Source organism: Callithrix jacchus, chromosome 8 (genome assembly GCF_049354715.1).
Source record: "Callithrix jacchus isolate 240 chromosome 8, calJac240_pri, whole genome shotgun sequence".
Classification (NCBI taxonomy): Eukaryota; Metazoa; Chordata; class Mammalia; order Primates; family Cebidae; genus Callithrix; species Callithrix jacchus.
Genome location: NC_133509.1, coordinates 125,458,529 through 125,471,354, shown reverse-complemented (window position 1 = coordinate 125,471,354; position 12,826 = coordinate 125,458,529). Strand labels below are relative to the sequence as shown.

Sequence of the window (12,826 nt, the reverse complement as noted above, 5' to 3'; positions counted from 1 at the left end):
TTGTGTGTGTGTTCCACATTTGCCTAAGTACAGGGGAGTGAGTCTACCTGTGCAGACCCCACAGTGGTGACACAGGTGAAGCATCCCTTACCCGAAAGGCCCGGGACCAGAAGTGTGTTGGGTTTGGGAACATTTGCATAAACATGATGAGCTATCCTGGGACTGGATGCAAGTCTCAGCACAAGTCCGTGTGTGTTTCATATCCACCTATACACACAGCCGAATTGTAGGTGACTTTATTTAAAGAACTTTGTTCATGATGAGACAAAGCTCTGACTGCATTTTGACTGTGGTCTTTCGCATGAAATCAGGTGTGGAATTTTCCTCTTGTGTCATATCAGCACCCAGAAACACCTGGATTTTAGAGCATTTCAGATTTTGGATTTTCAGATCAGAGATGTTCAGCCTGGACCAATGATTCAGTGGTAATCTGGGTGACTTGACAGACCCACAAAACATAGAAGTTCACTCTTCTTTGAGCCTTAAAAATCATTCTAGAGCTTCATTTGGAACCTGCTCCTGTTCCTTCTCCCCCACCCACAGGGTACCATGTACGGCTTAATCTCTGTCTGGGTATGCCTGGTCTTTTATGGGCTGGCTGTATGAAAGGGACCACGAGGTTCTTTTCTTGTCTTTGTGCCACATCCCAGCTCCTGCCAGAACCCTTCCAAAGAAAGCCTGAGAGCAGCCCTGAGTCCCACACTGCCACGGCTTCTCCCCTGGAAAAACCTATCTAGGAGGGATGAGAGAGATAGAGGCTTTGGGAGCCAGATGTGATGTCAAACCAGGCCCACCCCACAGCTGCCTCACAGACTGCATTTCTGCCCTAGGCTCCCTTCTACCAAATTTAAAGCCAGCTTGAGAAGTCAGATCCAAAGGTCCTGCGGCTCCTGGGTCCAAAGATTTTTAGGCGCTGGAAGCGGTACAAATTGAAAATTGGTACAGTTTAACCTAGCTTGCAGCCACCGCTTAAAATGTGGACTAACTGAACCATTGAGAAACCCACCCCCTGGAGTGACCTGACCACCCTCACCCCAGACAGGTTAGCAGTCATTGGTGGGCTTAGACTGCACACCAGGCAGAGACCCTGGCTGGAATAGCACAGCAGAGTTCTGCCTCATCCCAGTTCCTGCCAGAGAGACCTGTCTAGGCCCTGTCATTGTGGGAAAGAGGTCAGGCTGTCAGGACTAGCCACTGCAAGGTGAGGCTCAGACACAGGGAGAGAAGAGGAAGTGAAACTCACTATAGCACCGGCAGCAATTTCCGCTGATTCAAAATAGCTGCTGTGGCTACCCAGAGCTCTCTTCCCCCTTTTCTCCCTCCCAAATATCCTGTGAGAACAGCCACACAAATTCAGACCCCCTTTCCTTCCAGCTGGCTTGGACCTGAATTACCCTGGAGGTCCCAAGACTTTAATGCCGCATCACATTGAGAACAGATAGTGTTAGAAAATGAATGAGGCCCTTGTTATTCATTCTTCCCATTGCCCCTTGGGACATTTCCACTAGTGTGCTCTAGAGTCTCCCATCTTTCTCAGATGCCACGGTGTTTAGGGGAGGTGTGTCTGTGTGACACAGTCTGGGGTGCCACTGTTCCCAGGTTGGGTCCGGCCCCCTGGTCTTCCTCCTCCCTCTCCGCTTAGTGGTACTGATAGAGCCACTCTCTCTGATGGGGCACCCATTCATTTCCGGAGAGCCTAGGTGTCTGGAGTCAGGACCTTGGGCTCCTGTGCCCTTCCTCAACAACAAGGGGAAGCCACAGCCTCCCAGATACTGCCACAGATGGTTTCATTCTTGTGTCATCCATGAGAGTCCCTCTGAGACTCCAGCTACCCCGCACTTCCCCCATCCCTCCCCAGGCAGCTACAAAATACTGATTTGCACGTAATTTAACCAAGAGACCAGGAAATCAGAAAAATGGAAAGCCATTTTAGGAGGCCTTATCATATTTGTAAATGAGGGGTAAAACATTCTGAAATGACAGTGTAAATCAAAGAAACTTACACATTAGGAAAGCTTGCTTAAAAATGGAAAAAACGTCTCCATCTTGATTAATAAAGCCCAGTTGCCTGTGACTCAGCTCATGGTGCAGTCACAGAAGGGCAGACGCTGTCATTCACACACCTGTGTGGAGAGCCTGCCTTGCGAACCACCCACGGATTGTTTATTTCTCTCACCTTGATTTGATTTTAAGAGGAAATACATTACGTAATTCAAAAGCTAAAAACTAATTCACAAGGTGCTGTAGAGAAGTATTGCTTCCATCCCTGCCCCTCCATTTTATCTGTTCCTAAAGAAAATCACATTTATCAGTGTTTTGTTTACCCTTCCAGTATTTTTTCACTCAAACAAGCATATGTATCATTTCCTCTTCCTCTTTACATAAACGACCACACACTTTATGTGCTTTTGAGCACCTGCCATTTCGCACTTCACAGCGTATCTGAAGACACCTGCATACCCATCCGTGGAGAATTTCCTTATTCTTTTTTACAGCCATCTAGTATTCCATGACCCATGGATTTTACATTCTGGATTCTTACCCACCCAGCATGACCACAGTCATTTTTCTTCCCTTTGCCTTTACACAGTTTTCAGTTCATGTGCTAAAGGAGCCGGCTAATTCTGAATACCCACTGCAGTACTGCTCATCTAGAAAAGCAACTGGGCTGTAGAGGAAAAGAGAAAAGGATCTTATCCGAGGTTGGAATGATTCTCAGTGAAACAGAAGTGACCCTGAGATCAAATGTGGCCCGGGAGAACCCAGCCCTGGCGGGTGGCAACTCATCAGCGCCATGCCCGACACTTAACTGCTTTTCTAAATCCCCTTTAAAGGGCACAGGCGTCCAACACCAGCAGAGCCCGGCGGTGTTAGCATCCGTGAGGGAGCACGGCCACAGCCATGGTGAACTTCCACTGTGGAGCGCCTGCCAACCCCGGGGCCCGGGCCCAGGGTCACCCACTGTGCAGACAGATTCCTCTGCCAGGACACAAGTCCTCTTGGACCAGTTTTGTCTTGTTTTGTTTTCCCCTAGAACTACATTTCTTTTTTTTTTTTTTTTTATTTCTATTATGGAAAAATTTCTAATATACCAGAACAGAGATACTAATAGTCCCATTACCCACCAGCGAGTTTTAGTAATCAACATTCTCCTTTTACCTCTCTCTCCCGTCCCACACTTGCTTCTCCTAGAGTATTTTAAGGCAAGTCCTTAATATCCTATTTTGCCTGTTAGGATTTCAGGATATATGTCTAAATGATAAGAGCTTAAAAATATATAACTACAATACTATTATTATATATCCTGGGTCCTTCTGCAGTGCAGCCTCAGTGTGCGTGATTTTGGAGGTGGTTGGTTAACTAGAATATGGTTTCCTACCTCTGAAATTGTCCATATGCAGAGATGATGAACAACATGAGGAGTCACCCACGTCCATAAGCTTTGAACTGGCCGAGTCCACTGTAGCTAATAGAGTGGAATTCTGTTTTATTAAGCAGATGTGTCAAACCAAAATAGCCCCATACAGAGCATGAGTTCCCCTCAGGTATCACTTTGGGCGTCCCTTCCTCCCGCCTCTGCCATCTCACAGGCCCCAGCCAGTGAAAGAGGACTCAAATAGAGTGACAGTCTTTCCTTTGAAGCTCTGAGTCATTGTCTTTTATTTGGAATAAGTTGGTAGTTCCTTAAATAGAGAATGGAAAAAAATTATTTTATTCCTTTGCCTTTAAAACAGGATATAGGGTAAGGGGATTTATGTTTGAAAATTGGCAGATATCACCAAATACCTATCCAAAGTAAAATAAGTCTTTTCACTTGAAAGTCTGATCTGTTTTGTTTGGGGGATTTTCTCATTGCCGTTGCAGTGGTCTTCCCATTTCCACGTGTTCCTCCAGCTGTTAGACACTTAGGCGGCTGCACTGACTTCTTTCCCAAAGTGCCCAACCAGCACACCCAACCATAGACCACCCCAGAAAACTTAGCGCCCCTTGTCATCATGCTGGGACCACCACATAGTGTTGCAACTCAGTACTCTGCACCTTGGAAAACCTTGTTTTCAAGTAAACTGTATATAAGTGCTTCTCATAAAAAACAAATCTGTGTAAAGTCAAGTCCTAACCCTTTCCAGTTGAAAAGCAAATTGTGTCCTCTCGAATGTTCTGGATATTGTAGGCCAAAGACGTATTCTTTTCAGTGGATCACACTGCTGAATCTGTGCCCAGGTAAACCTTGAGTTATTTTTATTCATGGTGGTGTTGCAGACCAGCTAAATAACCAGTGGAAAAACAAATTTGTTTTCTTCGAAAAGCACTTGTATTCTATTGTCAAGTAGAGGAATGATTGTGTATTACATGACCTCATTTTCTTTGCAGCTTATGTGAGTATATTAAAAGCTAGTTTATTTTTTCTTTGTGTTTCTAAAGTTTTTTTTGCCTTTATCCTTTTTTTCTCTTTCACTTTTTTAGTGTCAGATTCCTCCTCCTCCTCCTCCTCTCCTCTTTCAAGAACCGAATCTCCTCTCCACCTGTTTGTGTCTCCTCATCTTCATTCTCATCCCAAACCTGACACCTTTGTGTGGCCCCCTGCAGCTCATTCATTCAGTGACGCAGGTCCCCGCCGGGAACCCTCTCTCTGTAAACATGGTTTTTCCTTTCTTGTTAGACCTACTTCATTTGCCTGTTTTACTTTCTGATAATCTTCCTAACTGATAAGCTGGAGAGGAAACTTCATCAGACTTGCCAGAGAGAAATCTTGCTCATTTGAAAATCCAAAAGCTGTTTGGGGCAGAAGGAAATTGGAGATTCAGATATTAGAGCCCAAGTTCCAGCCTCCTCTTTGAAAAGTAAAGGAGACCTTCTGGGCAGGAAAGATGGAAGCTTTTCTAGAATATTGCCTCTAATTCTTGGGTCCTTCCATGCTTTCCTGGAGTTTGATATAAATGCATAAAAATTAATCCTATTTAAGAAAAGGCAAATTACAACATTTTGCAAGTAAGAATTTAATCCTTAAAACCCGTTTTCAATTTAGAAATGAATTCACCCAGTGTGTAATCATCAAGCCTGTATTCTAAAGGTCGTGGCCACAGCACTTTCAACATGGGTTCTCAAACTTTACCGTGCATTAAAATCACACAGAGAACTTTTAAAGCAGCTGATCCCCTGGTCCCCACCAGCAACTTGATATTCACTGGGCCTGAGGTGGGGCCCGGGAATCTGGATTTATAAATTGCTCCCCTATGAGTCCAATGCCCATGGATTTAGACCACATTTTGAGAAACAGTACTATAAACTATTTTCCATTTGCAGTGAAGGAAAATGTAGGGTTTGTGTTGTGAAACTGTGCAGAAAAATTGAACGGTATTTTAGTCTAATCTTGCTTTTAAATAACACAGAAATTTTGAAAGTCAGCTTTAGGAAGTTCCAGAACCTGTCCATGAACAGCCCCGACAACAAGAAAGATGCCTGTGTGAAAACGAACACTGGTTGGTAAAACTCTTAAATGGGACCTAAATCTGAATCTGACCCAGGGAGTCCATACTTGTTTTCTTTCACTGATTTATTTAATGTTCACTGCCAGCACTGCCAGAAAATTTAATCTCTGTATCTATGAATGATAAGGGCTCATCTTTGTTCCACATGCCCAGTCATATGCTGAACAAAAGCTCTTAAGGGGAAAGTGCTGCCAGAAAGATCCGCTTTCTCTAATGCGCGCCTCTTTCAGATGGCTCACCCGCTGTGTTCAGCTCACACACAGAAAGCCGGGGCAGAAATGAGATTACCATTTAAAATAAACCATCCACGCTGAGAAACCCGCTGACCGTACTTATCTGCATATTAAGTGTTCTGAACTTTGCTTCCCTGGGAACGGCCCTTTTATGAAATGGAAGATGAAGATATTGTTTAAACACTGTGTATGTTGTTTTTAATGCACTTCTTAAAATAGGCATTTTCCCTTAATACAATGCCTACTGGCAATTGCCAACTTTAATTTTTCCAGAAAAATTCTTTACATTGACTTTTGTTGAGTTTATTGTCTTAAAATGGGATCTTCCCATTCTAGAACAACATGGTATGTTCCCACTGTCGCGTCCACTCTCTGCACAACAGACCCACCTGCCAGTATCTTTCATGTTGCATCCTGGGAGCCCTGTGCTCCTGTAAGCCTTTGAAAAGTGAAGTCCTGATTCTTCCAGTGAGGCACTTCGTGTCTGATTAATCAGTGACTTGCTGGGGTGATGAGCACCCACTGGGCTTTCTGCTCAATGGAGTATGTCCTGGGCAGGCTCAGTTGTTTATTCTTAATAAGCTGAAGTCATCTTTCCCGCCTCAGGGAGTGTCTAGCCAGTGACCAGGTATTTCAACTAAGACAGAAGCTCTCAAGAATCCACCCCCTCCCATAGAGTCAGCATTTAGTTAGAGAGGGGAAAACATACTGATAAACATGGAATTTCTTTATCAAAATTGTAATGAATTTAAGTCCCAACTTTTCTGTTGGGACCTGAAGTTTTATGAATTTCTCCCTCCAACCCTTTGACTTTATAGAAAGGAAACCTGGCCCAACCCTATAAACCACTGGAATCATGATTAGGGTTAATGTGTGGAAAGACCTGAAACCTGCTCGTTTGATTATTTTTCCCTTCCCTTTGGAATGTGTTTTGTTTCCAGAGCAGGAAACAAAGCACATTGCATGAATCGGTCAGCTTTCATGTGCTGGGTGAACATTTAAATGGATGGGGAATGCCCAGTTGTCCTTTCTTTGGTTTAAAAAGAAATTGTTAATGGAAAAACGTGTGTCACTCTTGAATGGAAATATGATTCTAGATAGCCAGACTTACAGTTGGAAGGTTATTGGAACTCCATTCGCTTTTTCAGCCTTAATTTTGATTTTTCAAATGTTTCGTTTCTTGGTTTTAATTTTCGGTTTGATCTGTTGTTCCAAGGCAACCCTCCAGAAGCATACTTTCATGGTTTTCCTTCCCTTTTTTCAGTTAGTAAGTAGCTTACCAATCTATTAACCCTTCTGAGGGCCTCCAGAGTCACACTCCCCCCACCATGGAATGTGCATTGTGGTTGTTGAGTGCTGGGAATGCTGAGATGACGTGGACATCCCTCTGCCACCTGCCTGCCCACTTTGCCACCTGGAGCCCGTCCCTCCTGAGATCCTAACGCTCTTCAGCGCAGCTTGGGTTTATATATGAGGAGGCAGTATTGATCTGAGGACTACAAAAGAAGGCATTGCAGGGAAAAAGCCCAGCTCGGGGTGTGCAGTGGGTGGATGAGAAGCACTCCTGGCACTGATTGGAAGCATGAGACGCCCTGCCTTCCCAAGGCGGGTGGCCAGTACATTTTAGGGAGAGAGAACCAGTTGGATCTTGACATTTCTGTAATTAATGCAATTATTATTGCTGTATAGGAGAGCAATTCTAACTGTTGATTTTTCTAAAAATAAGCAGACATCTTAAAACTGTATCTACCAAAATTGAAAGGAATTGCTTAATTCCTTGGATGTAGAATCAGTGCTTTTTTTATTTTCTTTTTTCTTTTTGAGACAGGGTCTCATTCAGTAGGTCAGGATGGAGTAAAATAACATGATCACAGGTCACTGCAGCCTGGAACTCCAGGGCTCAAGCAATCCTCCCACGTTGGCCTCTTGAGCAGCTGGGACACCAGGCACTCGCCGTCACACCCGGCTAATATTTTAATTTTTAGCAGAGAGGAGGCCTCACCATGTTGCCCAGGCTGGTTTCTAACTCCTGGGCTCAAGCAATCCTCCCACCTCAGGCTTCCAGAGTGCTGGGATTACAGGCATGAGCCACCACACCCACCCTATCAGTGCTTTTGGTGGTGTTTGTCATTCATGAATTGTCACATTTTCCAAAGGATGTTTCTTAGTGCACTGATCTCTTTGGTCAGATATATTTGGACAATACTCAGTCTCCTGCCTAGTGCTTCCTAGTTCACCTTAATCACATTAAATATTCTGAGACGTGCTGCACTTTACAAAATTCAAGACTTCCTTGACTTTGTTTGACCCAGTGTTCCTGAGCTAACTTAATCGTTTTTTCCACCCTAGGAAATCAGTGTTCCATGGATTGCATTTGGGGAAATGCTGGTGGATATGGGGATCCAGTGCATTTGAATGACCTGAGCCTTTAGCTTATGGCGAATACTGGCCCCCACCCTTAAGAGTTGATTCCACCCTCTGAAATCCAGCTCAGCCTAAATGTGCCTTTATTTCTGACCTAAAAACAGCCCATAATAGAAAAGAGGTATGTGTTGGTGGTGTCCTCACATATTAGGTGCTTCGTTAAAGAGATTTCCCTGCCTGGTTCCTTGCACCAACAAGGGCCAGCTCTGGAGAGTCACCCAGCAACTCACCGAGTCTCCCTCAGCCTTGTTTCCACATCTGTAAAAATGTAAATTTCATATTCTATTTGCACATGCCCTTATGGTCTGACAGTCATGGATCCTGGTTTTCAGGACCAGTCAGCTGCCTTCCCCCGAGTTACATGCTGGGCAGCGAGGACCAGAAGAGTGGGGGTGGCTGAGCAGGATTTGAACGAGCCAGCAGGGCTCTCTGCAGGCTGCCTGTCACTCCTTAGAGGACCCTGGGCGCTCCCATCCAGGTGCCCTAGCAGTTGTCTTTCTGGAGAAAAGTCTGTGCGATGTTTTATTCCCCTCTCCAAGAATGTGCTAAAATCCAGATTACCGACTTGAGCTCTTGGCTCTGTTTTTCCTCTCATTGATTCTAGTGAAGTTGCTGCTCTCTTTAACAGTAAGTCACCGGGAGAAGAGAGTAAACACTTTAATGAAAGAACGTATCTATAATAAGTCTGAGAAAGGAATTCAAGGGAGTAGTGGCATTTTTCTCTTTCCATTATGACTAGCATTTTATTGAGTTGCATTTTCTAACCCTCAAGAATGTATATGGTGATCAGGAAGTGACTAGTCAACGAGGCGGTTTATTTTAGTCTCTGTTCCTGCTTAATAGAGCAAAGTAGCTCTAAAAGAAATCCATACATATATGGGACCCTCCCTCTGTGATGACCCTACCATTTTTGAGGGGTGGTACTTTTTAAAATTCAGCCCTAATGTATAACCTTTTTTTGCTATTTTAATTAAACTAAAATTAATATAATTCTGGTTAATTAGTTCTGTAGCATCTTTCTTTAAACAAGATTGAGTGGAATGATGGGAGACTGACAGGTCAGCAGTAAGTGGCACTCAGGTCCAAGTTGGGGAGTGTGTGTTCAGAATTAGAATATCCCAACCTGGGAGGCTTCCCCAGGACTCTGGCATCAAAGACACCTGGAGGCTCAGAGAGCCTTCCCCAGGCAGAAGGGCAGTTCCGTCTGGAGCCATGGCTTCATGAATATGCATCGAGGAGGGTTTAGGTGGAGATGGAAGCATCTGCCCAATGTAGTCCTCCAGAAGGTACTGTCTCTAGCCCAGAGCCACCGGCGGCAGCTCACTCTGACAGCTGGCACCTTCCTGCATGTGTGTGATTGGCTTCCCTCCATGCTTTCCCTGTGACCGCCTGGCCCTGCCAACACCTGCTGGCAGCATGCTACGCCAGCCCCGCATGCCCACCAGTGACAACATGTCCCCGGCTCTCCCTGCCTTACTGGGGTCCCTCCCTGAAGCTTCCCTGGAAAGAGCATTCCCCTTCAGGAGAAGACACGTGCTGTCAGGTTTAAAGGGTGCTTGATACTCTGTTAAAGTCAATGGGAAACTGTGTTCTCGTCTTGGGGCTTTGACTCTTAATCCTTTTTTCACTTGGTGAAAAAGGGAAGTGTCTGCTAGAATGGTGACCAAGGTGGCTTACTTATCAGAGGGGCCCACAGCAGGAGCCCTCATGGTTGGTGGGACCGGGTGGGCAATGGCCCCACCTCTGCTGTCACACTGGGGGACACATGGGGCGAAGGCCGTTCCCAGGGAAGCAGCAGATGGAAAGGAGAGCCGTGGCGGTGCTGTGCAAGGAGCCACCACCTGGAGTCGCCTCCTCAGAAAGCAGGACTACCCTACAGCAAAGATGGGGACTGTCTTAACTCCTGGGCGCCAGGGGGATGAGGGGACAGCAGTTATGTGTTTTTAAAAGGTATGGAGAAATATGGCTGTTTTGAGGGCCAAAGAGAGAGTGTACCCTCACGCCTCTTCCTCTCCCTTCAAGAAATAAGAGACAGCCATCACTAGTTCCCCCACCTCCTCCCCGTCCTCAACCCCCAAGACATTCTGGTTCTTCGAGCACAGGTGACACACGGAGACAGAAGGGCGCAGAGCTGCCAGCAGTCTGCAGTGTTGGACTGATTTATTTCCAAGCCCTATCTTGAGAAACAGAATGTTTTTTTCCTGCTAAAAAATGAAAATTTTAAGGCAAAGCTAGCTGACAGAATGCTGAGTCATTCAGATTGCTGCTTAATACTCAGGGTCTTGAAGAGATGGAGCTGCTGCTTTTTCTGAGTTGTTTTGGGGGCATACCTTCCAAGAGCTGGAAGCAGAATAAGTTGACAGGTAATTCAGAATCACTCAGGACCAAGGGAAAACAGGTACAGAGATACGTTAGCAGCAGGTGACTTCTGCATGCCCACAACTGCAGTGGCTCAGCTACTTGTCAGAAAAATGTGGGGAGGGCAGGTGTCTGCCACTGCAGCAGTAGGCAGTTGGGGTGCGGCCACGTGCTGTCCTTCTCCCACGTTCACGCCCATGAGGCATGGAGTGAGTTCTCCAGAGCTGGGAAGCAAGGAGCTGCCCCAAATCCTGCCAGCCTCATGTGAGGTGGTCTGCTGACGTCTTTCTCTTGGTAGAGGATGTTTTTCACACATCACATAATGTGACTGTCCATTGTTTCTGGCACTGGAATGCTCGCCAAGTCACCGGGTGGGCAGGATTCCATCTGAGATCCAGCTCATCTCTGTGCTGTGAGGAAAGAGGGAAGGGAAGTGGTCCTTCAGACTGAGGCCGTCAGATAGTTAGATGGAGAGCTGGAATATAATATATGCTAGCTGTCTGGCAATGCTGCATGTGAAAAATGCAGTGATGTGAAGCATAACTAAGCCACTTAATTTATGCCTTATTTTATTTTCTGTATGTATGTATTTATTTTTGAGATAGAATCTCACTCTGTCACCCAGGCTGGAGTGCAGTGATGCCTTCTCGGCTCACTGCAACCTCCATCTCCTGGGTTCAAGCAGTTCTCCTGCCTTAGCCTCCCAAGTAGCTGGGATTACAGGCACCCACCACCACACCCAGCTAATTTTTTTATATTTTTAGTAGAGACAGGGTTTCACCATGTTGGCCAGGCTGCTCTCGAACTCCTGACCTCAAGTGATCTGCCCATCTCAGCCTCCCAAAGTGCTAGGATTGCAGGCGTGACCCACCACTCCCAGCCTGTGCCTTTTCTTAACAGAATTATTGGCTCTGGGATCCCTTTGGATGATGAACTTTAGTGGAATAGGACTCACATGTAATTGCCACCGCTGAAGTCTTTGTGAAATTCACCATAGGTGTTATGTGCATTAGAAAAAAAGACATTTTTTGGAAAAACTTCACCTGCAAGGGCAATTTGAGCTCGCCCTCCCCAGTGTCCTACTTGTGGCACGCAGCGTTTCTTAACAGCCTTCAGCGTATGATAGGAGCATGGGTCAGAAAACCCTAGGAGGGATTCAGAGCTTGGACTCGGTGCCCTGAGGTCAGTGGCCTTGGTTCCTCTTGGTTCCTGGTCCTCTTGGCCCATGGGGAAATGCCTTCCCACCACAGTTCCTGGGTCCTCGGCTGCCTTTCCCCACACATGGTGATGGAGAGGGGAGCCCAGAAGGAAACCTTGGATGTAGGGATCAGAACGTTCTTCAAGTGGCACTTTGCCTCTGTATCCGGTGTCCAAGATAACATTTTCTGTTGAGGATCTAGGTGGGAGGGCAAGGAAAGCCATTGGCTTAAGGAAATGCAGATGGCCTCAGCTCCAGGATGTCACATGCCCCTGCAACATTCAGGTTGTTAGACCAGCTGGATTTCAGAGCAAGCTCTCACCTGCCTGCATCAGCCCTCAGTACAGTGGGTCTTGCAGTGGCTTTTCAAAGCCCCTATGTCCCGTGACTGAGTGGGAGAGGCACATTGTCTCCAGATGGATCATGGAAGCTGGGGTGCAGCACACAGCCCTGGGGCTTGGGGCAGTGGCGGGACCTCTTGAAGCCAGGTAGCAGATGAGCGATGTGCCACAGCCCAGGTGCTCTCCCTGGCTTACCTGTTGAACCTGATTATTTGGAAACTTATTTCTGCAGAGTCTTGGATTTGAAATTGGAAATATGTCCTAATTCTAACTTCTGATTCCTTTTTCAAGCCTCAGTTTGCCCATTTCTACCTTAATAGTGCTGTCATCTGATATATAATGCAAGAACACATTTGCCATGGTGAAAAAGAAAGGGGTTCTTTTAAAATATGCTGGTTAGAGCCAGTATTTCCAGCTGTTTACCTGCGTAAGTCAAAATCCAGTGTCTGTATAGGCACTTACCGTTTCAGTTCCATAAAACAATAAAACACAGGGTTTTCATTGTTTTGGTTTGTTTGTTTGTTTTTGAGATAGAATCTCTCTTCTCGCCCAGGCTGGAGTGCAATGGCAATCTCAGCTCACTGCAACCTCTACATCCAGGGTTCAAGCAATTCTCCTGCCTCAGCCTCCTGAGTAGCTGTGATTACAGGCGCATGCCACCGCATCCAGCTAATTTTTGTACTTTTAGTAGAGACGGGGTTTCACCGTGTTGATCAGGCTGGTCTCTAATTCCTGACCTCAGGTGATACACCTGCCTTGGCCTCCCGAAGTGTTGGGATTACA

At 45.9% G+C, this 12,826-nt stretch overlaps 1 protein-coding gene across 6 annotated transcripts in view; it reads left to right on the top strand.

The window, feature by feature from the left end:
• TTC7B (tetratricopeptide repeat domain 7B) overlaps positions 1–12,826 on the top strand; it is a 267,642-nt gene that overhangs the window by 204,939 nt on the left and 49,877 nt on the right. For 2 of the 6 annotated variants that reach the window (XM_035261261.3, XM_078335612.1), the window contains 2 exons: positions 4,465–4,632; positions 6,939–6,989. The exons of 2 other annotated variants lie outside the window; for them this stretch is intronic. In XM_035261261.3, coding sequence (XP_035117152.1) covers positions 4,465–4,632; positions 6,939–6,989 — 219 coding nt within the window. The remainder of the gene's footprint in view (positions 1–4,464; positions 4,633–6,938; positions 6,990–12,826) is intronic. 2 more of the 6 variants (XM_035261263.3, XM_035261262.3) reach the window with 1 other exon arrangement.